This window comes from Triplophysa rosa, linkage group LG8 (assembly GCF_024868665.1).
Source record: "Triplophysa rosa linkage group LG8, Trosa_1v2, whole genome shotgun sequence".
Classification (NCBI taxonomy): Eukaryota; Metazoa; Chordata; class Actinopteri; order Cypriniformes; family Nemacheilidae; genus Triplophysa; species Triplophysa rosa.
The window spans coordinates 6055297-6083240 of record NC_079897.1 but is presented as its reverse complement, the minus strand read 5'-3'; the positions used below and the strand labels follow the sequence as shown (position 1 = coordinate 6083240).

Sequence of the window (27944 nt, the reverse complement as noted above, 5' to 3'; positions counted from 1 at the left end):
TAGTTACTAATTACACATTCGATAATGTAATTAGATTACTGTACAAGTTACTCTCTTCAAAAAGTATTTAATTACTTATTACTAATTACTTTCTATATCCTACATCAACCTTGATGAGTTAAGTGATTCAAGGATAGACATGAAACGGCTCTTTTAATTCATTCAAATAAATAATATTAAACTACATAAAGTAGTATTATTAATTACAAATGTGAGAATTATACATTAAAGCATGGATTTTAAAGTTAGGCTTTGAATTTTGATGTAAATTCCTCTTCTGCACACACACATATTACACAAAGTATTTAGTTTAATTACATCAGAAGTAACTGTAATTAAATTACAGAAAAAATAAGAGTAATCCCTTACTTTACTTTTTCAAGGGAAAAGTAATTAAATTACAGTAACTAATTACTTAGTAACTAGTTACACCCAACACTGGTAGACAAGACATCTGAGGTTGCAAGTGGGACACATGGATGTCCCATCCCTTCGATCTCACGAACCTTTAGAGCGTTTTTACTGTGGTTTTCAACCCTTTTGCCATTGTTTAGAAGTGAATACACTGTTACAAAGGCTCTAAAGATAAAAACAGTTTTATTTGCTTAAGTTTTCCAAATCGCGTAAGTGGATTGGCACATCTAGAAGCGTCTTTTACACGTTAATACCCGGGTCCACTTTCATTGTAACAGCTCTGAAAATAAAATAAATCCTGCATTTTTAAAAGGGTGAAAGTGACACGCAGTTTTTAGAGCTGTCCACAGAACCGAACAGCCGCGACATCACTGAAATTACACTTGCAAAATAAACGTGCCTCCCCATAATAAACGCATGAAGCCATTTCGCGAAAACGCTTTTCATGTACCCTCTTATATTTATTTTGTGCTATTTCATATTACTATCATAACAATTTGATAAGATCTTTAAAAAAATGATATGAATAGCGTGATCCCATCTTTTTGTGTGCCCTATGAGAGTAATTCTACTTCCATAAAAGTCCGCGTGGTCACGTGACAGCCCGCCCTCTCTTTTCAAACGCCATGTTTACTGCGCACCTCCTCCATCACAACCAATTGGCAGCAGCGCTAACGTATGTGAGTATGTTTGTAAAGTATGAATGCAAGAGTCTAATTGCGTTTTTACCACGTTTAACATGTTCTATCAGCTCTGTTTTTAAGTATATGCACGTAGCCCTTTCCACGTTTTGCGGCAAATGTGAATTTAAATGTATTTGTGAGCAAGTGGGCGGGACGAATAAGCTAGTTATCAGGCTCCTGGCGCCCAAAAACGTTTAGTCTTTAGTTTATAGATATGTAACGTTACAAGTGTAATATACATAAATGTTTATTTATTTATTACGTACAATGCCGTTGTTACATAGTTTATTGTGCATGCGATGGTTGTTGTTAGCATGCAAAGGGCTGAAAGCTGTGCTGTGCTGCACACAATCGGGAAACAAACACGCGCCAAATTTGTTATAAGGGCTGCCGACGGAAGGCAGGTGGATAGAGATAACTGTGTTTTAGTAAATCTGTTCATGTTTCCCGATCCCAGGATGCAACTGAGTGATCCCAAACATGAGTGAAGCAGTGGATACTGGTAAGACGGAGGATATGCCTCCTTTGGATGAAGACGCTGGAGTGGAGCAGAAAGATGCAAAGTGCGATGTGGTGCAGGATGAATCGGAAAAAGCTGAAACTAGAAACAGAACTTGTAAGTTTACGTCTTTTAATAATTGTTCATTATTATATAAATTACCGTAAGTTTTTGGACTTTTGTGTAGATCTTTGATGTACATTATTTAAGTAATAGTTCACATAAAAAACATAACATTAATTCACCTTCATGTTTCAAACCCGTATGAACATTTATATTTATGCATTTGGGAGAAACTTTTATTCAAAATGACTTGCAGGTCATTTAATCTATACATTTCTGTGTGTTGCTAATGCAATACCTTTCCTGAGCTTCAGCAACAATACAAAGTTCGTTCTTCTACTGAACACAAATGGTAGCAGAATGTCCGTGACTTATTCATGTAGCAGTAGCTCCTATAGTGTACCTGTCAGACTCAGAACGTTGAACTTCACTATGATGGGTTGATAACCAAGTGAGTCATACTGATGAAATGTATCTTGAATGCTATACCACTCTACCACTAATTGTATTCTCGCATCAAGGTCAAATCGTTGAAGGAAAACGAGAGAAGAAAGTGGTTCAGAGACTTGATATGCAGATGTGTAAACCAAAGGAAAAGGCGAAGATTGAGAGCACCGGAAAAGGCGTCAAACTTGGAGACATTGCACGAATTAATCACTGCATCGGAAAACTGAAAGCCCCTCTTCTGAAACCACTGCACAAGATTGTATATGATCGACCCGGAGCTGTAAGTTTCTTATTTTGAGAACTTGTCTAACCATGTTAATAAACATGCTATTCTAAAAGGTTTATAAATAAATAATGCTGTTGTCTTCCTAGGCGTCATCGCTGAGGAAAAATCTTCGGCTGTTTAATGGGTTCACTTTCGATGTTGACAGTGACCCTTACAGCAAAAAGTTGCTAAAAGTGATAAGGTAGTCTGTTTAATCACTTTTATGTTTTTATGAGAAATATTGTTAAAACTCTACAATGCGTTCTGTTTCGGAGTATTTGAAGTCTAAAATTTAGCTTAATGAAACCTTGTTTATACGTTCTTAAATCTTAATGAAGACAAAAAATGTTGCATGCACATAATATTACATTCATGCATTTGGCAGACGCTTTTATCCAAAGTGACTTGCATTGCATTGTATTATACATTTGTTTCTGACTATGTGCAATCCCCTGGGAACGTTAGCATTGTTAGTGCCGTGCTCTAACCACTGAGCCACAGGAAAGCTTATTAAGATATATAATTTATTCCAGATGGTGTTGCACTTTTCTGGTAGTTGTTGTTTGATAAGGTGGTGTAGTAATAGGGTTTTTTCCTGCCAGGCTTCCGAAAACACAGCTCAAAACTATCTGTCAAACTCTTGATCTGGAGAGGTCTGGAAAGCAAAGTGTTCTTGCAGAAAGGATCATGACATTTCTTCTATGTCCAACCAACTCCGGGAAGGTAAGATACATGCTTGACAGACAGAAAATGCAAAATACAAATTTGAATGCAAATAGTTTAATACTACAAACCAGTCCCCCCACACTTTTACATACTTGGATTAAGGTGATGTGGGACACTTTTTGCAATTCTGAATTGTGTATTTCCATATTGAAGGCAAAACCATATATTGATCTTAGATCATCATAAAACATCTCAACTCTAATTAATATTTGATTATTATTTGCTTTAATATTGAATTTGTAACAGAAATCTTTTGTTTACTCTTTGAAGCCTGTTTTAAAGAAGAAGAAAAGAAAGACAACCAAAGATGTCAAAGGTGACAAGTCTTCATCCAAAAGTAAAAAGCCACAAAAAAAAGTGGAAGGTGGGAAGTCTAGAGCCATCGTCACTGATTCCAGCAGTGATGATGATGACGACGATGATGAAGATGAAGAGGAAAAAAAAGATAATAATAAGAGCACTGAGAAGTCAACGGCAGTGAGTCAGAAGCGTAACAACAGTGAAAGTCAATCTTCTGATAAAGGGGAAGATGATGAAGACGATGACAATGAGGAAGATGGTGAGGAAAAGCAGAATGATGCTCCTGACAGTGAGGAGGAAAAAGTGAGTCGAATATGTTTTTCTTGTCTGTTTAAGAAAGTTTCCATTGAATAATTAATAAAGAATACTTTTATGGTTTTTAGTTAATGAAAGGCAGTTTTGCAATGTGCAAGTGCTTGTGTTGACATCAACCTCACTATCAAAATCCAAACAGAAATCACCTCGTAAGAAGAAATCTCCTGCCAAGAAACAACCTGCGACAAAGAAATCTGAGCAAAAGTCTGATGAGTTAACAACAGATGACAGTGACCAATGCAGTAAGGAAGAAAAGACTGTCAAAAAGGTTACTAGTGTTATTTTCTTACTCGGAACATTATTGTCACATAATAGGAAAAGCTATTTTCAGTTTCTATAAATTCAATGGGCCTCATTCATGAAACACGAGCAGAACGATTTTTTGTGTAAATCGTTCGTTAAGTCGTTTTGACATAAATTTCCGGATTCATGAAAATGTTCGTATTTTCAAAATGTTAGTTGGTACGAAATAAATGTACACCTGCTCCATACCACTTGTAAATAGTGCGTAAAACTGCACGTAACGTTCTGTATTCTTTTAGACAAACTGATGACACTGCATTTTGATGCACTATGTATCATAATGATATTTCACGAGTCGTATAATTTTTTACTTTTTTACTTTGGGTAAAACGTAGAGCTCGTCACTGTCCTTTTTCACACAGCCGTCCAATCACAGTGGAGAAGAGTCAGGACAAACACTACATTGATCAACCATCATACACAACAATGGAGAATTTAATATTAATGGTTACTGCATTTTCATATTAAGTAATATTCTTTAAAATAAGATACTAGTAAGTAGGCTAACTGTTGCCGATTTTTTAAATCACCAACCAACGCATCTCCGGAATAACGCGCAGTGCCTCCAAAGCGTGGGTATTTGTGAATCCGGAGGAGAGTTTTCGGGAAGGTCTGTTTTTACGTGCAAATTACTCGGTTTTACACATATATTTACGAATGTTTCATGAATGAGGCCCATTGCCTGTATAAACACACATGATGAGCAAATTTTGTCTGTACATGTGATTTTCTTTCCCTGCTTTATAAAATTGTATTTAACTGGATCATTGATTTCACCCTTTTCCTAGACAACAAAGAAACCTGCAAAAAGAAAAGCTCCAGTGAAGCCCGTCCCCAAAACCAAGAAAGCTGACAGCAGTAGTAACAGGGGGAAAAAGACAGCAAGCAAGAGCAAATGTGGTAATTAAGTTATACAAAACTTGAAACCATAAAACTAGCGTATGCTTTTATTCTGTGTGCTGACTGTGGCGTGATCTTTTTTTCAGATGATAGTGACAGTTCTGACGATGATCAGCCATTGATCAAGATGATTAAAAAGCCACCAAGCGATGAACAGCTGAAGGCAACAATCCAGGATCTGCTCAAAGATGCAAACTTGGAGGAAGTCACAATGAAGCAACTCTGCCGACAAGTATGATAACACAAAGGATACACATTTGTATTGGGGCCATAAATACTTTAGCGGGCGATCACAAAGAACTCGCGTTTTCTGTTTGAAAATGCGAAGCGTGCTGTGTATGGAATTCCAAAAGTGACAATATAAAAAATAAATACAAAAATAGATCCATGAAGAAATGTAAAAAAGCAAAAATAAATGAGTATTTATACTTTTATTTCCTTATTTATGGGTAATTATATATTTTTTCACGCTTATTTATTTTTTCATTTATTTATTTATACGTTTATTTATTTCCACTTTTATTTATTTCCACATTTATTCATGTATATATGTATTTATTTTTACATTTATTTATTTCTACATTTATTTATTTATGTATTTCTTTTGTCTGTATGCTAATGAGTGGGGGCGCGGTTCACCTCAGACATTAGCAATCAATCTCAGAGCGGCGGGGCTGAAGCTTTGAGGCCACAGTGACACCTTGTGGCGTGACCAAACGAAACGAGGTTGACGAAGTTGCATAGAGAAGGCAATCGAGTCATTTAATATCACCCTAACTGTATGTAGATAGGGTTACCACACATAGCCTACATACTCTTTATTAGGGACATTGCCGTAAAACATTATTCGGTCGAGATTTCTAAAATGTCTTTGCACACATGAACAGAAACTGCACAACAACAGGTCTGCTATGAGACACTTGGAAGAATACACTTGGACATGGAAGTGCGTGAAATTATCCACTAGTGATCATATTTATTGTAAATGCGCTGGATGGAGCTGATAAGAACTTGAGTTGTTTGTCGATGAGACTCGCACAAACTAGCTCAGAACGCCGAGGGAAACCAGCGCATTTCACTGAAGTCTACGCAAGCATTATGATCAATGCGTTTGAAACGCATCTGCAAATACAGTTTACATTCGCGTTTCCTAACTTTGCAATGCATAACACATGGCATTTTGAATGCTTAAATTATAACGCATATTTCCATAGGCGTAATTTGCGGGTGGACGGGTGGGTCATGTCCCCACCACTTTTTGCCAAAGTCAATTTTGTTGCTTTGTAAGCAGAGGCAATTTCTAATAACTCCGCCCATCAGTTTCAGATTGGAATAGACAAAGTGTAAGAAACGCACAAGAACATCAACTTCTTCAGTGGCGTAAAGCGTGTGTTACCTACTTCATGTCGTCGTGGGTTCGGGACTGCTGTCTGCTGAACCTTTTCCCTGTCACATATCAGATTGTAAAGGTATTTATTTGTAATAAACGATGAAAATATTTGAAAATGGCTGTTCAAGTCATACATGTACCAAACATTTTGCGCTTAATTGCACTTTGATGCTATATATTCGTCCTTATTGTTCTCGACATGCCGTTGCTATCGTCTATTGCAAGATTAATTACATTTTGATACTTGATAGAAAACTGAAATAAATGGAAAAAGTCACAACTTTGTAGTTTCATGAGTTCAAAACAAAATTTAGAAAGTTTGTTGTATATTTGTAGCCTATCTGGCAATGCCCGTATAATAAGTGAAAATAAGATTTTTTTAAAGATATTATTTTTCCATCTGTTTCCCCTGTATAACTTACTTGAATGTTTGTCCTTATTAGCAGAGGGTTCCCAAACGTCTCAATCCTTGACCCAGCAACAGGTAATCTGTGTCAAACACACATTTTTAACATGGGGAAAACACATTCGTTTCAGTAGTTTTTATTTTATCACAAATTAATACGTTTAATTACGTACGGCAACAGCCATCCTTACATATAATAAAGCACAACATGCTTTAAATGATCTATTCATGAAAACATGATATAGTTTAAAAACAAATGGAAGCAGATCTGATATGTGGAAATTTAGAATAGTGAGTTTAGCGGATTCGTACGGTGGTGTATTGCTGCCACGTATTTTTCCACTCAATTATGTCGTTAAAACGACATATCTCGTTTTAACGACATATTATTTCGTTTTAACGACATATTTGAGTGGAAAAAATAAAATGTAAGTGGCAGCAATACGCCACCGTAGTAAAGGGATAATATGACGTCTCATAATAATTACACATTAATCTATTACGTGAAAGTGACATGTTTTCTAGCTGGACATAGGTAAAATGTCATGTTTTCGAATCACGGCCCGCTGTACGGTACACTAAAAAAATCCGTAAAAATAGGGCACAATATACTGTATTAATATGAAGGAATTTTCTGTATTCATTTTTACAGTTGTTTTACCTGTATTTTACATTTTGCACTGCATTAAATAGCATTTTAGCATTAACGGAAATGTCCATAAAATAAAGGAAAATGTACTGGTAATTTTCTGCAACTACTTTATCCGTTTTTTTACGGGATTTCTTTTTTACAGTGTAGCCAAAATCAAGAGAGCGATTTCTCTTCTGAGTTGTGCTTACGGATACAGAATATTTAATAAATGTTTGACTGACAACAAATCCAGCCTGAATACATTTCAGATGTAGTAGTTTATATCCACGAAGCTTCCCATAACGGTCTAGTTCATCAACAAGGAATAATGCCACTTCCAATGGGTCCGTTCAGCTACCACAGTGACGACCGGACCATATTCGTTGCCACGATGTACCAAATAACGTTTATGGGACGTGACGAGTACATCCCAACAACCAAACAGTTAAAATCGTTTTTATAATTGTATTTAAGCACATCGTCCCTCGCATGGAGGATTAAATTAATTTGTGATTTAATCTGTGCATTAAAGATTCAATTTTATGCATAATTTAAATAATTTTCTAGTTAAATATGTATTATATAAAATATGACGATTAATAAAACTTAACACAGCACTGTACATCAGCATCAGACACTTTATTCAGATAGGCTACTGAAGTAAATGACATAAATAACCAAAGACTTCAACTCAATGTAGAGGATTCAAAGCAGATATTTATTGACAAAGATTAATAAATATTATCTTTAATCTTAATATTACATTCTTGTTTTACCACAAGTTTAGCAGGATGTCTGTTTTTTAGATACAACTATCAAAAGCTTCTTCAGTCACACTCGCAAACATCAGGGTCCGTTCATTTAAACGCGCCAAATCGATCGAAAATGTGTTTACTCTCACATCTGTGAGGTATAAAGAAAAAAACTTAAATAACCGTTAATGTTTTAATGATGCCAGAGTGTGGCTCTTTGCAGAACAGAGAACGCGCGTGCTGGACAAGCGCGCGCATTAAATAAATAGGAACAGTTTTAATTGTTTTATCTTATTAAACTCCAGTTTAATAGCTCAGTTAATAGCACCAGTTCAGTTAATGAACCATCTTATCAAAAAACTGAATTAATTTACCGAATTCATGCAATTCCGTTTGAATTGTCTATTAATGAAACCAGTGAGAAAAACATGTTGTTTAAAATGATATAATATCTCGTTCAAACAGGAAAAATAAGACGTTTACACAAGAAAATTATTTCGTTTAAACGACATATTATCTCGTTTTAACGACATAATTGAGTGGAAAAATACGTGGCAGCAATACGCCACCGTACGAATCCGCTAAACTCACTATTCTAAATTTCCACATATCAGATCTGCTTCTATTTGTTTTTAAACTATATCATGTTTTCATTAATAGATCATTTAAAGCATGTTGTGCTTTATTATATGTAAGGATGGCTGTTGCTGTACGTAATTAAACGTATTAATTTGTGATCAAATAAAAACTACTGAAACGAATGTGTTTTCCCCATGTTAAAAATGTGTGTTTGACACAGATTACCTGTTGCTGGGTCAAGGATTGAGACGTTTGGGAACCCCCTGCTAATGACAAACATTCAACTAAGTTATACAGGGGAAACGGATGGAAAAATAATATCTTTAAAAAAATCTTATTTTCACTTATTATACGGGCATTGCCAGATAGGCTACAAATATACAACAAACTTTCTAAATTTTGTTTTGAACTCATGAAACTACAAAGTTGTGACTTTTTCCATTTATTTGAGTTTTCTATCAAGTATCAAAATGTAATTAATCTTGTAATAGACGATAGCAACGGCATGTCGAGAACAATAAGGACGAATATATAGCATCAAAGTGCAATTAAGCGCAAAATGTTTGGTACATGTATGACTTGAACAGCCATTTTCAAATATTTTCATCGTTTATTACAAATAAATACCTTTACAATCTGATATGTGACAGGGAAAAAGTTCAGCGGACAGCAGTTCCGAACCCACGACGACATGAAGTAGGTAACGCACGCTTTACGCTCTACGCCACTGGAGAAGTTGATGTTCGTGTGCGTTTCTTACACTTTGTCTATTCCAATCTGAAACTGATGGGCGGAGTTGTTAGAAATTGCCTCTGCTTACAAAGCAACAAAATTGACTTTGGCAAAAAGTGGTGGGGACATGACCCACCCGTCCACCCGCAAATTACGCCTATGGAAATATGCGTTATAATTTTAAGCATTCGAAATGCCACGTGTTATGCATTGCAAAGTTAGGAAACGCGAATGTAAACTGTATTTGCAGACGCGTTTTAAACGCATTGATCATAATGCTTGTGTAGACTTCAGTGAAATGCGCTGGTTTCCCTCGGCGTTCTGAGCTGGTTTGTGTGAGTCTCATCGACAAACAACTCAAGTTCTTATCAGCTCCATCCAGTGCATTTACAATAAATGTGATCACTAATGGATAATTTCACGCGCTTCCATGTCCAAGTGTATTCTTCCAAGTGTCTCATAGCAGACTTGTTGTTGTGCAGTTTCTGTTCATGTGTGCAAAGACATTTTAGAAATCTCGACCGAATAATGTTTTACAGCAATGTCCCTAATAAAGAGTATGTAGGCTATGTGTGGTAACCCTATCTACATACAGTTAGGGTGATATTAAATGACTCGATTGCCTTCTCTATGCAACTTCGTCAACCTTGTTTCGTTTGGTCATGCCACAAGGTGTCACTGTGGCCTCAAAGCTTCAGCCCCGCCGCTCTGAGATCGATTGCTAATGTCTGAGGTGAAACACGCCCCCACTCATTAGCATACAGACAAAGAAATACATAAATAAATAAATGTAGAAATAAATAAATGTAAAAATAAATAAATGTAGGAATAAATACATATATACATGAATAAATGTGGAAATAAATAAAAGTGGAAATAAATAAATGTATAAATAAATAAATGTAGGAATAAATACATATATACATGAATAAATGTGGAAATAAATAAAAGTGGAAATAAATAAATGTATAAATAAATAAATGAAAAAATAAATAAGCGTGAAAAAATATATAATTACCCATAAATAACGAAATAAAAGTATAAATACTCATTTATTTTTGCTTTTTTACATTTCTTCATTGATCTATTTTTGTATTTATTTATTTTTTATATTGTCACTTTTGGAATTCCATAGGTGTGCCGCTTTTTCGGTTGGCTTTTTGAGCCTATTTACACCTGATCACTTAAAGGCGGGGTAACCGATTTCCGAATTACGTTTTAGACAACTGAGTCGGGGTGAGTTCCAAAAGAACCTTGTAGCCAATCAGCAGTAAGGTGCACAGGACGGACATTAGCCAAGCCAAGCGCTGACGAAAGCAAAAGATGGGGGTAGGGGTGTGTTTGTTTTGGTGATTTGAACATCAACAACGCCTAAGAGAAATCGGACACCCAGCCTTTAATGCTTTTTCTCTGATCGGATAGTTGTCTGATTATTTAAAACTTAACCACATAAATGCGTCTCAGCTGAACGGATATCAATCCGATATTTTATTCGCGTGCAAAATGTGTGTTGTTTTGCTTTATTTACTTCTGCAAATGCAGTCGTGTCTAAAAAGGCATGAAAAACTCGTATCGTAACGTTTTCTCTTCCAAAGCGCTTGTGCTCTTGTGGCATTATGCCTTTGCAGAATAACCACAAGTCGCGTTCTCAAGGATGACGAGATCTCAGCGCTCTCACCCTAAACCGCGTCTACGACCACACATGTAAACAGCCCCAGCGCATTGCTGCAATGAGTGTCTGCGTTTCGCGGCTGCTCCATCCCCAGCTGTTTTATCAGTTTATTTGCCTCAGGCGTGGCTAACATGCATCTGTTTGGGAGGAGTAAGGAGCTGACGTATGTGACTGGAATGCGTCCCAGACCACCTCCTGAAGTGGTTTGAGTGATCGGATTGACTCGAATGTGTTGCGGAGGGCATTTACACCTGGTCTTTTCACGATCGTATAGCTATCCGATCAGAGAAAACGCATGAAGTGACCAGGTGTAAATAGGCTCATTGAAAAGAGCAGCATGCAGCATTTTTTATGTTGCAAGGCAACAACCGAAACAGTTGCACTGTCAGTCAAGGAATATAGCGTGAGCTCTCTAGTTGCTGTTAATTGTCATATTAGCAGAAACTTTAAAACGGGTACAAGCAGAGTGTGCTCGCTCTGACCTTGCTCTGTTAACCCGCGACAGCCAACACAAGTTTCTCCCCCATCATTGCTGTCTCCGGATGTTTCAAGGTTCAAGTTCAGTCACCACAACAGAAGCCCTGCCTCTCCATTCATTCGATTGGCCAATGGAAAAAGGCGCATGACGTCGACTGTTTTTCTGCTCGGAGTTGATTTTTTTTTTTACTTCAGGTGCTCAGAGTGCTCCGCCAAATACGCGAGGCGCAGTGGCAAAAATGCGAGGCACCCAGCACTCATAAGCAGCTCGCAAAACGCTCCCAGCCAACTTAAAACAATTCAAAAGAGGCGCATCTAAAGGCTTGTACACACCGGGACAATAATCGCAGGCACTTATCGCCAACGTTTTTCGAGACTTTTTTCAACATTCATACCCAAGTGATTTTCACTGGCGATGAGCCGAGTGAACGTGCAAATTCACTTCCTGACATAGATGGAGCTTAATGAAAAACAGAAATACCCCAGTACACGTGGTGCTGCTTTGTCAATGTGTGCTCGGCAAGACCGTGTTGTGCTTTACCGCTACTTAGTCGTGTTTTACTGTAACTTCAGCCGCTCCAATCTCATTGGTCGTCCAGTTTTTAACGTGGCGCGTCAAACCAAAAAAAAGAGCCTGAGGCATTTAACAAAAATTTACGCTTTTAAGCTGGCCGTATTGCACGTCGGTGTGCACACTCACATTGGCGCCCTTTGTTTAGTCACGAGGCATTAAATATCAAAGATAAACACGCACGATTATCGTCCCGGTGTGGACTAGCCTTAACAGCAATAAACGCTTTCTATTTGATTGGCCCCGCAGGTGGCAAAAAACGCGAGGCGCCCGGCGCGCATAAGCAGCGCACAAAACGCTCCCTGCCAACTGAAAACAATTCAAAAGAGGCTCGTCTAACAGTGAAAAGTGCATTCTGTCTGATTAGTCCCATCTGCCTTTTATATGCATCCATGAATGTTTGTTTTATTATTTTAATGATGTTTTTGCTGCGCTTTTTTTCGTAGGTTTTCGACAAATACCCAGACTTTGATCTGACCAGCAGGAAGGACTTTATCAAGGACACTGTTAAAAGTGTAAGTTCAACAAAGCACTAGATTTTATTAAAGGTTGCATTGATTTGATTTGTTGGTATCAGCATTTTTTTACTCTTCAATGTTATCGTTTTTTCCTTAGGTAATATCCTAAAGGGAAAAACTGCTTTATTTAAAAAGAGGGCGAGGGTGAAGATGATGCATCAAAACTCTATTTTCATGACATCACTTGTTTTGTTTTTTGTCTTTTTATATGAAGTTTCTGAGCTTTCCATCAAATTAAGCTTTTTTGTATTTTAAAGTATTATTGTGTTGATTTGAGACAATTGATCATGAATATTGGATTTTGTTTTTATTTATCAGTTAACCAAATATTACAAATTTTATAATTATATTTTTTTGGATTGTAAAAGGGGCTGTGAGGGGCCATTCGAAAATTTATGCAAGACCTTGTCACTACTACAACACCTTTAATACGCATAGTTTTATGAGCAAAGTCAAAAGTTTATGTCATAATTGTGTTCAGTGAGCCCACAAGTCATTTCGGGTTGTATGTGTATTTCTGTTGATATAGGATTTAATGTTTTTATTACTAGCTTGTAGGGCTGTCACGATTATGAAATTTGATTGACGATTAATTCTAATAAATCATTGCGATTATGGCGATTAATTGTCTGTTTTTGAGCTTTGCCATTTAATTCTCATTCATTTTTTATTCAGCGATTGAAACGACCATATTGTTCTGAATACAAGACTGTTTTTTTCATGGAAATACATCGGAAAAAATTGGGTCATCATATATTTAAGGTTTAGGCTTTTACCTGTCAATAATACAACCACCAAATACTTGTAAATGAAGTAAATTCATCAGGTGTGAATTGAAGCCACCATTAAAATTTGATTTCAAATTTTTTCTCACTTGCAAGACTACAGTAAAATTTTACTTGTGTGTTAATGAAATTTTGGTAGACTGGTTTTCACACTGAGATTTGCTTAAATAATATTAAATTGTACTGCAGGTAATTTGTATATGTTTTAGTTTTTTTTTAAGTGATTGTGTTGTGGTGATACATTTTACAAGTATTACCATGCTTTAGTAACAATATATACACTAAAATATGCAATATGCAGATGCACTACAGCTCCCCCTAGTGTCTTCTATAGAGATGTGCGATAATTGCGATGAGGTCAAACAATCGCGATGAGACGATTATTTAATAATCGTGACAGCCCTACTAGCTTGTATAAAGACTTGGCTGATTTGGTTGATTTACCTTCCCTTAATCTTTGCTTCATAGTTAGATTTTTGTGTTGTGTAAATACATGCTCCTATGTGCATTTGGATCTTATTGTATTTTAAATACAAGTCATAGAACAAGGTCTCAAATCTGTCATGTTATTCATAGCTTTGGATCAGTTGTTAATGATATAGTTTTGGGATGAGATTGGAATCATGGTTGATCTATTAAGTTTAGCGGTTATCCTCAGTGATAGTTTCATCAAAATGAATGTTACCGCAAACCAGAACACTGAAGACATAGCAACTATTTATATTACAGGTAAGTGTCTACTCTAAACCTATATGAATAATTTACTTTCATTGGAGACGACAATGTATCGAAGATGTTGAGTTTTCTGTTTAATACATTGACAGCAACTAAAACAGGATTGAATCTCTCAAATCTGCAAGACATTTTGTGTTCAACGAAGTATTGGGTTTGAGACATTGTGTAAATTATGACAAATAAATGTTTGTAAACTACATCTAGATGTGAAGAGATTGGTTCCAAAATGAGTTAATGCCTAACAATTTTTCAAAAAACATGTTTTTGTGCATTCTAATTAATATAAATCAAACTGCAGTTAGTTTGTTTTGATGTAAGCCATAATAACAATAAATACAGCTAACTAACACAATAAAAACATGATAGCATAATAAAAAGCATGATTGAAACGGATTTATCTTATTTTGGAACCAAACTCTTCATGCGTCTCATTTAAATTCTTTACTGGGTAGCTTACGTAAAATACCACGTTCCCTGACCGGGAACCCGAACCCGGGCCGCGGCGGTGAGCGCCGAATCCTAACCACTAGACCTGTTGCTATGTTAAATTAATTATTAGATAAATTATTTTATTTAATGCTATTTCTTGATTTTTAAAAACTATTTTAAATAAAATACAACCACCAAAGATTGGAGTGAACTCCTGCTCGTTGTGCCTAAATTCTTTCGCAAGTGACAACACGTACTGACTCACTGTATGCTAATATACATATAATGTAACCGTTGCATATGGTGTAAAGACATTATTTAAATATGCCCTGTTGCCATGCTTGTTGCTGTCAGTGGCGGTTAGTTCAAGAGAAGTTCTGCTAGTTTAAGACTAGTCGAAGATAAGAATACTTATCTTCACAGCACACAGCATTGTCATTTCTCTACGTGACCTATAGAGGACGCAGTGTGACGCGTGTTTGGTTCAGATCTGCTTGAGGTTGAAGTTGAGGGGTCATGTTGGTTAGTGGCTGTGGCTTACAGAAGCTGACATGATGCAGGCAGAACAGTAGAGACCGGATCCCTGACTGCTGGACCTTGCATGCTGTTTCATCATTAAAACAAGCTAAGGAAGAGGAAGACAGAATCTGTTAACAGGGTAAGCGATGATCTAAGCGCCGTTGTGTACGTTATATTCATATGCTTAATTCATTAAATTCGAGCATTTTAGAAGCATCGCAGGGCCCCCGGTGCTCAGTGTTACTCTTAATAACAATTAACAATCTGTCAAATCGCTGTTTGGACACGTGTGTATCTTCTCGCCACAATAAGACTGTGAAATGGTTTATTTTGTATTGGGTTATTACCTTTAGTGCCTGTCTTTAACGCTAGCCTCGTGTAGGAAAAGCAGCAGCAAGTGCTTCACATATGAAGTGTTGCTAATGCTAAAGCGTTAGCTGCTCGGCTAAAGTTAATACCATGTTAATCTCAAGGAAATCATAATAAATAATCGGTGTATGTGGGTTTTATAAAGGTTATCAGGCCATTATGTGATGAATTATACAGCGCACGTCGCGAGAGAGCTTAGTTGACAGGGCTGCAAAACTTACTGTATTTACAGTAACGTTAACTGTTATATGCTGTTCAATATATGTTAGTATGTAGCTTTGTTGGACTGATCCGCTGGTTTCCACCAGTCCATTTGCTGTCAGTTTACATGGGTCACAATAACAACAGAGGGGAAAAAAGGGAATTTCTTAAGTCTGTGCACCTGTTCATAAGATTATACAGATGTCTTGTATGATATGGGCTGGATTGTGTACTACTAACAAAAAAGTGCTATGTATTTTTAGACCTTGCAGAACCACGTAAAGACTGTGCACCTTTGTCACTGTACCACGGTTTTGCTGTCATATTGTTTAGTAATGGTGTGAAGCTGTTTTACTGCACTGCTGTATGACTTTTTGTTGTTTGAGTGCAAATGAATTTGACTGATGCAAATTCACTTTAAACATGACAAGCTTTCTAAACCATTAAGGGATGGTTACATTTAAGTGTTTTGCTGTGTTTCAGTGTGTGTTTTCAATTCAATTCAATTTTATGTATATACCGCTTTTCACAATGTGCATTGTTCCAAAGCAGCTTTACAGGAGCAAATAAGAAAAACACAGAAAGGTAAAACACAGCACAGTGCGTGGTGTTTATAGACCAAGCAAGATCATTATAATAAATAATATCTAATAAATAAATGAATAAATAAATAAATGCAGTCTCCCGGTGAGCAAGCCAACACTGCACTGCTCTGCTGTGGCGAGGAACCCAAACTCCAATGATGAATAATGGAGAAAAAAAACCTCGGGAGAAACCAGGCTCAGCCGGGAGGGCCAGATCTCCTCTGACGTGTCATAGCTGCAATCAGTGACCCAGACCAAAGCCACCGAGCAACGTCCACGAAGAACAGGGAGAGCCCACGAGCCGCGACCCAGGAAGCCCCACCCGCCGAAACCGTGCAGGTCCAACCCGGTCCCATTCCGCGATCAACAACAGACAACAGAGGAACAACCAGGGGAAAGTAGTTATGGCATAATTACCTTTATTCCTCTGTTGTCCGACATCGACCACAAAACAAGACCAACCAGACCAGACCCACACAGTCCCAACAAATGAAACACCCCGAACCACAACCAACAAGCCCCCCCACTCCCTACAACACCCACCCAGCTACCTCCAATCAAAGTCACTGAGTGCAGCCATAACTTCAAACTGCTGTCATGTGATGTAAGTTTAGCATTAAATACCAAGTATTGTAAATTTAGCATTTATGTGACAGGTAGTCCGTCTTTGCTCTCGGTTGGGGATGGAATTGTCTGAGCTGGGCCGGCCAGATGGTCGCCTTTTTCTTGGGTGGTGATGGAATTGCCTTGGATGTTTTGATGTTTTGACCCAAATCTTTAAACAAATTTGAGGAATCACTTGTCCATATCTCAGCTCATGCTCGTGCCGCTTTAGATAAAAATGCATTGTGAACAGTGCTAGACAAATTGACACTACTAAATTATGTTGCTGTAAACTTTACAGATAAAATTAAATTAATAAAATAAAATAAATACTCACACTTGCATTTATTGATTATTTTTACCTGGCTATTATGTACAATAAGAGGTTTTTTATTTCACTGACTAGTCTGAGCTGTAATATGGTCTTGATGGTTGTGTACAAAGCAATAACTGGTCACTACAGTCGTGGTCTGACTTGCATGGCAGCATTATTAATTTATTGTGTCACTAGACTGCCAAATAACACAAAATTAGTACAAACCGGTTATTCTGCTATTCTGCACATTTTGACAAGCCTGTGCCTGCATAATCCCACAAGAATTTAAAGTCTTTTTTTTTGTCATTGCCCCATTTTTGTGCTGTAGCATTTGGGTTTGTTCTGCATTTCAATAGTGTCTGTGGACTTGCTATTCTCTTGTAAGCCACCCAGACTTGGCCATAGAGTGAGCAAGTATGAGAATGCAGGAGAGAAAGAGATTGCATCAGGTTTTTTTAGTTGTAATCAGTTGAGAATATTTGTCTTAATGTTATATACTTAGCAAGTCATAAATTAATGCATTCTCATGTCTAAAAAATTTTTTGCACCTGACACTTATAAAAATATGTTGCAAACAAATTCCTTTTTTCAAGGGTTGTGAAAATGTTGCCATAACATGTTTTATGGTCCTGAGATGATAGAAACAGATTTGTCACCATGCTCGCAGTCAAGTAAAAATTATCTTTTATTTTCACTCCAGTGCATCATGCAGTGAATAGACATTCACCATCAGACTTCAGATTTTGTGCACACACGATATTTAAAGGAACACTCCACTTTTTTTCAAGGAAATTTACTGCCTTAACATGGCCGCAGCAGGCGCAGTGCGGCCATGTTACGGCAGCAAACATCCTTGATTATTACGCCGGAATGGGAGTATAGTTGCTAATCATATCGGCCTAGGAAATCGCTACTTTTCATTTCCCGCCGGTCTTAGCAGATGATATAACTACAGAAGAGTCCAGTTTTAAATAGGAAAAATATCGAAAATCTTTGGTCATTTTTAACGCGATGCTATTCTACTGGTCTAATTGGATTCAATGATCTATGCTAAACTATGCTAAAAGTGCTATCGCCAGACCCGGAGATTGGTGGAATAAATTCCAAAACGGTAAAACTCAACTTATTAACTCTGGGGGAGTTGGAGAATGAGCCTATTTCCAAAAAAAGTGGAGTGTTCCTTTAAGGTCTATTCATACCGAGTGTGGTAACAGGTAAAAGATACATTTTTTCAATAAAAAATCAAATGTTGGAGGCTACACCACAACTACAATACAACGATAAAGATGCTGAGCAATGATATTCAAAAACACTTTCAGACTGTGTTTTCGTCTGATAAAAACAGATGATGTAGCACCGTGGTCCTGTGAGGCACGACATTTCGTTCCACTGTATGTACCCACATGTAGCAGAATGACAATAAAGCTCAACTTGAACTTGAACTTGAATAAACAATAAGACATTGATAGATTGATTGATTTGGTGGGTTTGCAGCATGCTTAAAATAAATATGTTCTAATCTGTTAGTGTGGATGCTAATATAGTAATAACAGTATAGTTATGTTAAGTGATCGTTCTTGGTGTGAACGGGTAAAGCAGAGTTGCTCATTAGATGTTGGTTAGCTTTGCATCATTCTTGTAATTACTCATAATAGTAGCTTGCATCTCTGTTTTGAAATGAAAGAAGTGCTTGGATCTTAAAATAAAAACTAAACGGTGTTGACATCAGTTATGTAACCTATGTTGTGATATTCAGCGCAAGATAATGTAAGACTTATTTTGATCAGTTTTGGTTAAATGAGGTTGCCTTCTGTGTTTGGTACATCATAGTTTCCTTTTATTTCAATCTTGTGTTTTTATGAAACCTCTTGCATCATGTCGTAATGCAAGTTGCTCGCCATCGTGGGCTACTGCTCTTTGTTGGGCTGTGTGTGTCATCTTGTTTATGGAATATTTATAGAAATGTGTTGACTGTAGCCACTAAGGAGGTAAATTCCCGAGAGCTTCGGTCCGCAGGGGCAGTCATTGACAAAAAGGGTTCTTTGTAAGCCGTAGGCCACCAGTACACCTAATAACCCTTGAACCGCCTGGTTCACTGTGTAAAGTCTAGAGTCCACTCTTCTGAACATAGGGTTAACACAAGCAGGTTTTGCGCTGAGGGGAGCTTTGCATCACCAAACCTTGTTTGTTGTTTTGTTACATTGGTTGTAGGGCTGCAGCTATCGATTATTTTAGTAATCGAGTATTCTGCTGATTTTCCAATCGGGTATTCGGATAATAAGTACTTTTTCTTTATTAAAGAGCAATACTAAATATACAGTACAAGAGAAAATAAGACAGGTCTCTTAAAATGAACAAGTAATTTGTTTCCTTTTTAGAAAAATTAACATATTTATTGCTGAAATTGCATACATTAATATCTGTGAAAACTAAACCCATTTAGTACATTCCATTGCCATATTACATTCAAAATGCAATATAGGCCTAATACAAATGTATAAATAAGAAACATTAATAAAAATAGAAAGAATAATTTCAAAGGTAAACAACTAACTTCAGCTGATGCATTTAGTTTATCTAAATTAGTTTGTTTCTTTTTTTACTATTAAATAGTAATATATTTGTCCACATAAAAATACAGAGTTAACCGGACTTTTATTTTGGCAGGTCGTCGGAAGACGCTTATTTTTTAGTGTGTTAGCTTCACTCAGTAAAATGTTCTGAAATAAAATCTCAGAGCAACTCTGGAGATGAAGTTCATGTGTTTATATCCTCATAAAGTGCAGTTCATTCACTCAGACATGCAGAACAGCCAGATGACATGTGTAAATAACATGATTCGGCGTCCACTAACGTTAGTCAGAATCTAGTTTTATGGACTCAATGCAGCCGGAAAACAAGTTTCACTCGCAAAATAGACTAAAACTAAATAAAATAGCAGTTCACCATTTCAATAAGCTATCACTTATTTATGAGCATGAGAAATACGTGTGAGCGTGTGAACAGTCTAAAATGCGTGTGTCTCATGGTGAATGCGTGAGACTTGAGAGCCCTGTAACATGAATCGAGTTTAGCGGGCTGTGCGTCGGTAATAACGGTCTGTGGGGAAAGGCAGTGCTCCGTGTGTACTGTAGTTAAATGGATTAAACGAGGCTTCGAGGCAACAAAATTTGCCTTGATGATTTTTTGTATTCAAATTACTCGAGTTACTCGAGGAATCGTTTCAGTCCTAATTGGTTGTGTCCTCTATCACCATAACATTCTGAGAGAGAGAGGACCATACATTTATTTGTGCATTAATAGCATTAATAGCTTTGGGATTTTAACATGACTTGAACTTCCAGGCTTTCTGAGGAATTGTATTTACTTGACAGAAGGGACACTATTGACAGAACCTGAATCTCCAGGAAGAGTAACTAGCAGGGAGCAATACTTACATTTGTGTATATGCTGTGTTTGCTCAGATCCCTGGATGCCCGCCGGTGCCCTCGCCCTGGCCGCACATGCAGACCCAATGGCCATCAGATGACCCCTCCCCCCAGGATGACGGTGAGAGAGCGGCTTAGGCAGAACATCTCGGCTGCCTTTTACCGGCATGGCCTACTATGCGCCTCCTACCCGGTGCCCATCATTCTCTTCACATCTGCCAGCATTCTCACCTGCTGGTAAGTCTCCAGTCAACTTTCAGCAGGATACTCTCATTGTTGACCCTACAGGAAAAATCACATCATTGTAAGGAAAATGATGCAATGAAGGTGAATGATGACTAGGCATGGGCCGGTATGAGATTTTGACGGTATGGTAACCTTAAGCCAAACTATCACGGTATTGCGGTTGCAGCTTTAAAATGTGTTATTTAAAACATTGAAAACACAAAAGATTTGATTTTTAAGCAACACAAAATATTTGGAACAGTAGTAAACATGAACAGTATGTCAGGTTAAATTAGTGCTTCCCAAACATTTTGAAAGCATGGCACCCCTTTCTAGTCTTCTTTTACGTGCATTTCCAGTAATTAAACTTGCATGCATTCATCCATATGCATATACATATACATAAATAAATTAAATGCAGATGAGCAAACAACTAATTAAGCATAAACAAAATATAGCACAAAACCTGATGGATTCTAGCTCAAAACAGCTTATACCTTTGGAACGGTATAACAGAAACTTTTAGTGGTTTTAAAACCTTGACTTTTCCAAACCGCAGTATACCTTGAAACCGGTATTCGGCCAATGCGTAATGATGACTAAAGATGTCCGTCCCGGTCTCCATTCACCATTATTGTATTTAAAGGGGTCATATGGCGCGAACACTTTTTTTTCTGTGTCTTTGGTGCGTTATAAGTTGCCCATGCATGTATTAGAAACATAAAATTGCAAAAATTAAAGGTTCGGAAAAAAAGATGCATTCTATCGAAAAGCGAATGCTCACCCAGACCTGCCTGAAACGCCTTGTGTAACCACACCCCCACAAATCCACGACAGTTTGTGGTATTAGTTGACTAAGACCGCCCAAATGTGTACGCAAGTCAGTACTGTCAGTACAATTGCTTTGGAAGCTGATGTTCCAAATATGGTAAGAGGCGTTATATTTCCGTCACACGCTTGCAGTATTGGAATAGTGTGCACTATGGGAATAGTGCCTAGCATAGTAACTATAGATACCGATAACATTAGTCTATGTGGCATGAACTAAGGAATCAACAACTTTTGACCATAAAACATTTATTGTGGTTTGGTAGTCATCGTTTACAAGCATAACACTAAATTCATGACGAGACACGATCATGCTACGTAAGCTATTGCGACCCGGCAACATTACATTATCTCTAGTCTACCTTACGGTTATAAATTGTAAACCAGTAACCTTAGTGTGCCAATAAATAACCCGAGCACAGCCTAATAACTAATATGCTCAAAAGTACAGGACAGTAAGAAAAAAATGTACATACAAGACTTTCAAATCCAGTAGCAGGAAGGCTAGGTCTCCATCCATTTTGCAACCCGTTTCCTTTTGCAAGTCCGTCAGATATTGATTCTTGTTCGCCGGGCTCGTGTCCGATCACACTCTCTCTTTTCCTCTTTTTTTTTTCTGGCTCGCCATGGTGATGGTTTGGAGACTTGCGATCGTCTAGATCTAGATCGTTTCGTCTTATTGTTAGATGTTGGCTAACTTCACCCAGGCTATGAGTTAAACGTGATGTATGCCGTAAAGCAGGTGATGGGCGGGGCTTGTGAACCTACTCGCGTACCAAAGTTACAAGTGTGATTTTAGCCGGTAGAGGGTTGCTTAGGTAGCAGCGGCAGTAAAATTCATCCAGTTAAGAGTTGTCCTACCACTAAAATAATTTTAGAGAGATTATTTTAAGGTCGAAAAACGGCTTGTTGTTGCTTTAAAAAAAAAAAAAAGTAAAATAAAAGTGAGCTGTGGCTGAGGCTTTTTGTCCCAACACATTAACTTAGAATAGTACCAAAGATGGCAACTTGAATTACTATGAAAAGGACATTTTCAACCTTGAATCTGAAAGGGTGAGTGAGGGCAGCATAGGAATAAAGTTGGCTGGCAGTGGGTTGCTCTTCACAGTTCTCATTGGAGGGTGAGATTAGTCATGAAGTTCTCATGCCAGCAGAGCCGCATGCTACACAAATTCAGCAGAGCACTGAGAAAAATAGCTTGAAAAATCTGTCAGTAAAATGTGAATGAAATCTCTGATGCTTCAGCTAAAGGACAAAATAAAGAAAATAGTGTGAGAAAGTTTCTGCAAGAACAAGCCAGTGTCTCGAGCCTCCTGGAAGAACAAAACTATCCTTTGTCAAGGGACCGTGAGTTACTCAAATTCATGACATGAAATCGCAACAGTGTTTTCCTTACATTGTGGATTTCCATTGTGCATTATTGTACGTAGACTAATCAGTTTGAACCAACAGTCTTTCAATACATTCATCTACAGTATGTATGTATAATATGGTTTATAATAGGGCTATTATACGATGAGCAGATAAGAAGCAGGATCAGGAAATATCATAAACTGGATTTAAATATGTTTGACCACCTTGCCCAATAAAACCTATAAATGATTTTATTTTTCATATGTAGTTATTTTCCTGAAAATCTTCAATAAAAACGACTGATTTCAAGAGTGTGGAAAACAAGATCTGTAAAAAATTAGAAATGAGCTAAACACAGACCGGAAAATCAAACATAATAACTTTTGCAGTCTTTAGTTTCCCTGTTAACTAAATCAGCCTGTGTCATCTCTGTGCTTCACCCAATAAAGTCATTCAGGCCTTTTGAAGAACTGAAAGCAGAGAGGAGTAACAGATGTTCCTTTTGTGAGAAACAGGCTGTCAGATGTCCATCTGGAGGGTATTGCTTTCTTGGTGACTCTTTGTTTCAGGGACATGCTAAACGACATGTTTTTATAACCACCATGTAGTCAGTCCAGATGACCTGTATAAATAAATGATCGAGAGTTATGGAAGTATTTTAATGCCATTAGTCTTTGAAGCAAGAAAGCATGTTGAATTACCACTAATCAAAAATAAATCTGTTGCATTCCCAGTGCTTGCATTTTTAGAGTCTGCAATTCAATATGGGTGTATATAAGCTGTGAATATTTCAAATGGAAACATTTCACACACAATTTCACCGTTAAAAAGTTCAATAATCAAAATTCGCCTTTTAAATTTCACTTTAAAAAAAAAAGTGTCTGTCTGTGCAGTGCAAGCGTCAGTAAAATTTCTGAAAATGTTGATGATGCATAAGAAGATATCAATGAGAACAAATAATTTCACTTAAATGAGCAGATGAGAGGATGTGTGGACTGTGCGGCCAGCATATAAAAAGTTTCTACATTTCTTGCCTTGGTCTTCGTCAGAACTGACTTGCACCACCTGCTGGTAAAGCGGTCAGACAGCAGGTAGAGATCATGCATCGGTGGATTCGGCGCTCTATTGCTTCTCCTGGGATTCCCGGATGCAAAACTTTGAATTTCAAGCCGAATTTGAACCACTTTTAAACCGAAATAATATGGACTGAAAATTGTCTTTCGAAAATTAAAGGTTGTGTAACACTTGCGTTCTGTAATACAAACACTGTGTACTGGACCAATTCTAGGTTCGAAAGGAGGGAAGAGGAGATATAAAAACTAATGGAGAAGACCAGAAAGGTTAGATATAAAATAACGCTTTACTGTACGACAACACAGAACAACAATTTAAATCAATGAAGAAAGGATAAACAGTAAAACAAAAGTAAACAAAATAATCTTCTAAGCAAATGGTACGTAAACACACTCGTAATCTCTTTTCCAGATCTCCAAGATGAAAGGTAAGTATACACTTTCTTTCCTTTCTTTAAATTAGGACTAAACCAAATTATCAAATCCACCCGAGCTGGATGGTTAATTGAGCTTGCTTTTCAATAAGTGTATCTTTTTCTATAATAACTCTGGTTTCTTTCACAGGTGCAAAATCAGCATATCATACACCAGATAAACACAACCATATCACAACGTGAATCAGTATAACATCAACTAATACTCTTTTCAATGCATGTTTCTCCATTCAAATTCAGTTTGTGTGGAATAAAGTTCAGTTCCTTTGTAGTATAGTTGAGTCACACAACAAAAAAAAACTAATCCAACTCAATTGAATCGAAAAAATAGGAAAACGGGATTTATCATCCAATCCAATTCAAACAATCTCTCCTACCGCTTTGTCAGTGGGTTACCGAGCAACGCAACATGCCCGCCTGCCGACGGAGAGAGGAAGTGAAGTTCACAATCTGGGTTGGCTCACCATCTTTGTTCCTCTATTGTGCACGTCTTTCCCCACGTGCGCAACAATCACGGAAGAATTTCTCCAACATCAAACTTTTCTTTACTGTAACATAAAACCTGACCTGCACAACAGGTCATAAAACATCATATAACTCCATTAATACATTCAATAACGTCATACAAAACCCTAAAGCACAACATGACCAACACGTTATTCAAACAACTCAAAATAGTATAAGAGCAAATTACAAAATCAAATTTACACAATCAAATTTCATTACACACACTAAACACATATATTCCATTTATATAAACTGTTAAACAATGCATATTTACACAGCTCGCCATGTGATGGCGGACTTCAGTGATAAACAGCATATACAATTATCAAGTTAGAAAACTCACCAAATAGATGTCATTCGCTCAAAACAAGGTCATTCACGTAAGAATGCAGACAGGTAAGCATTAATCCGTATTAGAAGCTTTAAATCAACTTTTAATAAGTTCAACAATAATCACTCGGTTTCGAATGTCTCCCTCCGTTTCTGTGCTGAGCTGCGCGCTACTGCTGCACACGCACTGTGCACATGTGTTTTTTCTTAAAGGGGAAGCGTCACATAATTATCAGTTAAATGAAATACATTTTAACTTATTTATACAACATGAAATGTCATATTTATTATCTTTTGTCCATTGCAACTAATTTCCATGTTCCTACATGTGTATATTAAAATAAACCACATTTTTATGGTGGGTTACATCCTCCCCCCCTTACCTAATGCACGTCCCTGTGCATTGCCTTAGAAATTTACACTGTCTGGACTGTGCAGGGCTTTAGGTAACTAGGTTGTACTAAGGAATCTACAAGTACTTCACTCAGGCTTTGGAACAGGGACTGGACTACTGTAACTAATGGATTCCCCAGTTCAGGGTAAGTTAGCCGTCTGGCTGCTCTCCTTTCTCTGGTAGATCTTCTGAAACAGCTTTCAGGTTCAGTTTGGTCTATGACACATCTGCTTCCATTCCTTTCTGGATCAATTTGAGCAGGACCATAAACGGCGTTCAATCCCGTTTCAGGTATGTTAGATCTTTGTCCAACAGGTAGACCATCTTCTGTAGGAATGGGTAGATTCTCCTCCTCAGGATCAGGTAAGTTAATTTCTCTAGGATCAGGTAAGCACATTTCATCGGGATCAGGTACGTTAATTTCTCTAGGATCAGGTAAGCACATTTCTTCGGGATCAGTTAAGTTGATTTCTTCGGGATCAGGTCGACTTGCAGTATAGGCCTCTTCTAGAACATCTGCCGGAAATGCCTTCGCTGCGCCTGAAAGAAACTGCTTATCAGCAGTTGACTGGTTAGAATAGTCTGGTTCTATTCTCTTTGGTAAACACTTCACAGTGGCTGGGGTATCATCTGTATACAAGGTTTCCACTCTTAGGTTTCTGGAAGTACCACTACGTTCCTCGAGGTCAGATTGAGAGTCGTATCCATCGGTTTCTCCAGGTAGGTCGATGCTGGGGTGTCGTCGAGTCCTTGGCCGCCTTGCTACTTCCGTGGTATCAGCTTCGTTTTCTATTGGAACCGAAGGAAGGAACCCACATGGCAGCAGCAGGTCACGATGAAGGGTTCTTTGCGGCCCTTCTCCAGTCTCAGGCCTCAATACATATACCGGAATACCTTCAAGCTGTTTCAAGACGAGATATACATTCGACTCCCACCGGTCAGCTAACTTGTGTTTTCCTCAGAGGCGGACGCTCCTGACTAAGACACGATCGCCTTCCTTTAAGTTGGAGTTCACCAAATGTCTATCAAACCGTGCCTTGTTTCGATCTGCCACTTTCTTTGCACTCTCTGTCGCAGCCCTGTAGCTGTCTTGAAGCTGAGATCTTAGGTTACGGACATACTGTGAATGTGACCCAGGCTGGTGGTTGACAGGTAAGCCAAAGGCTAGGTCGACAGGCAGTCTTGGTTGTCGTCCGAACATCAACTCATACGGACTAAATCCAGTCACTTCATTTTTAGTACAATTGTAAGCATGTACTAACGGTTTGACATAATCCCGCCATTGACTCTTCTTCTGATTCTCGAGGGTTCCAAGCATGTTCAATAAGGTCCGGTTGAAACGTTCAACAGGGTTCCCCCTTGGATGATATGGTGTGGTTCTTACTTTCTGTGTACCAATGAGTTCACACAACTCTTTTATGATCCTGGACTCAAAGTCAGGCCCTTGGACGCTATGGAGCTTCTCAGGGATGCCATAATGAACAAGGAAGTGGTCCCACAAGTACTTAGCTACTGTTCGGGCCTTTTGGTTTGGAGTGGGGACAGCCACGGCATATTTAGTGAAATGGTCGGTAATGACCAGAATGTCCTTAATATTGTTTGAACCAGGCTCCACTGAGAGGAAATCCATGCACACGAGTTCAAGAGGCCTTGTAACTGTGATATTTGTAAGTGGCGCTGCCCTTTCAGGTAAGGTTTTGCGACGTACACAGCGGTTGCAGGTCCTGATCTTGCTTTCAACATCAACGGACATCTTAGGCCAATAAAAGCGTTTTCTCACGAGGTCTAAGGTTCTTTCTACCCCCATATGACCCATATTGTCATGCAGGCTCTCCAGAATCAAGGGTCTCAAACTCCCAGGAAGCACGAGTTGATGGTAAGTTTGTGTACCCTCCTGCCGCTTCCAATGCAGAATGCCATTCAGGATCTCAAGTTTGTTCCATTCTTTCATCAGAAGGCAAAGTTCAGGAAGCTCTTTTCTGAGAGATGGCAGAATAGTTTCTCCCTCTTCCAGTTGTCTAAGCACCTCGCGAATGCAGGTGTCTGCTCTTTGTTTTTCTCTTAACTCATCAGATGCAAGTGGGGCTATGACAGGTAAACCACCAAGCTGGTCCTCATCTTCGAAACTTAAAGGAAGAGCTTTTGGATGGTGGGCAAGAGACACAACAAGAGTGGTTTTTGGTAGCGT

General features: G+C 37.9%; 2 protein-coding genes across 4 annotated transcripts in view; both read left to right on the top strand.

Annotated features, from left to right (window-relative positions):
* The first annotated feature begins 963 nt into the window (after nt 1-963).
* On the top strand, nt 964-14793 carry dek (DEK proto-oncogene). Of its 2 annotated transcripts, none has more exons than XM_057339646.1 (11): nt 964-1094; nt 1555-1713; nt 2181-2386; nt 2479-2573; nt 2974-3094; nt 3368-3700; nt 3852-3980; nt 4804-4915; nt 5002-5147; nt 12572-12640; nt 12741-14793. In XM_057339646.1, exons 2-11 carry the CDS (start codon nt 1578-1580, stop codon nt 12750-12752), a joined length of 1359 nt encoding a protein of 452 aa, XP_057195629.1. In that variant the 5' UTR covers nt 964-1094; nt 1555-1577; the 3' UTR covers nt 12753-14793. The 2 variants fall into 2 exon arrangements, with proteins under 2 accessions (XP_057195629.1, XP_057195630.1); XM_057339647.1 differs by having other exon boundaries at nt 1001-1090.
* Nucleotides 14794-15103: 310 nt separating this feature from the next.
* Nucleotides 15104-27944, top strand: part of scap (SREBF chaperone) — a 57825-nt gene continuing 44984 nt past the window's right edge. For both annotated transcript variants that reach the window (XM_057339644.1, XM_057339643.1), the window contains exons 1-2: nt 15104-15250; nt 20649-20849. In XM_057339644.1, the coding sequence (XP_057195627.1) occupies nt 20710-20849 (140 nt within the window). In that variant the 5' untranslated portion in view covers nt 15104-15250; nt 20649-20709. The remainder of the gene's footprint in view (nt 15251-20648; nt 20850-27944) is intronic.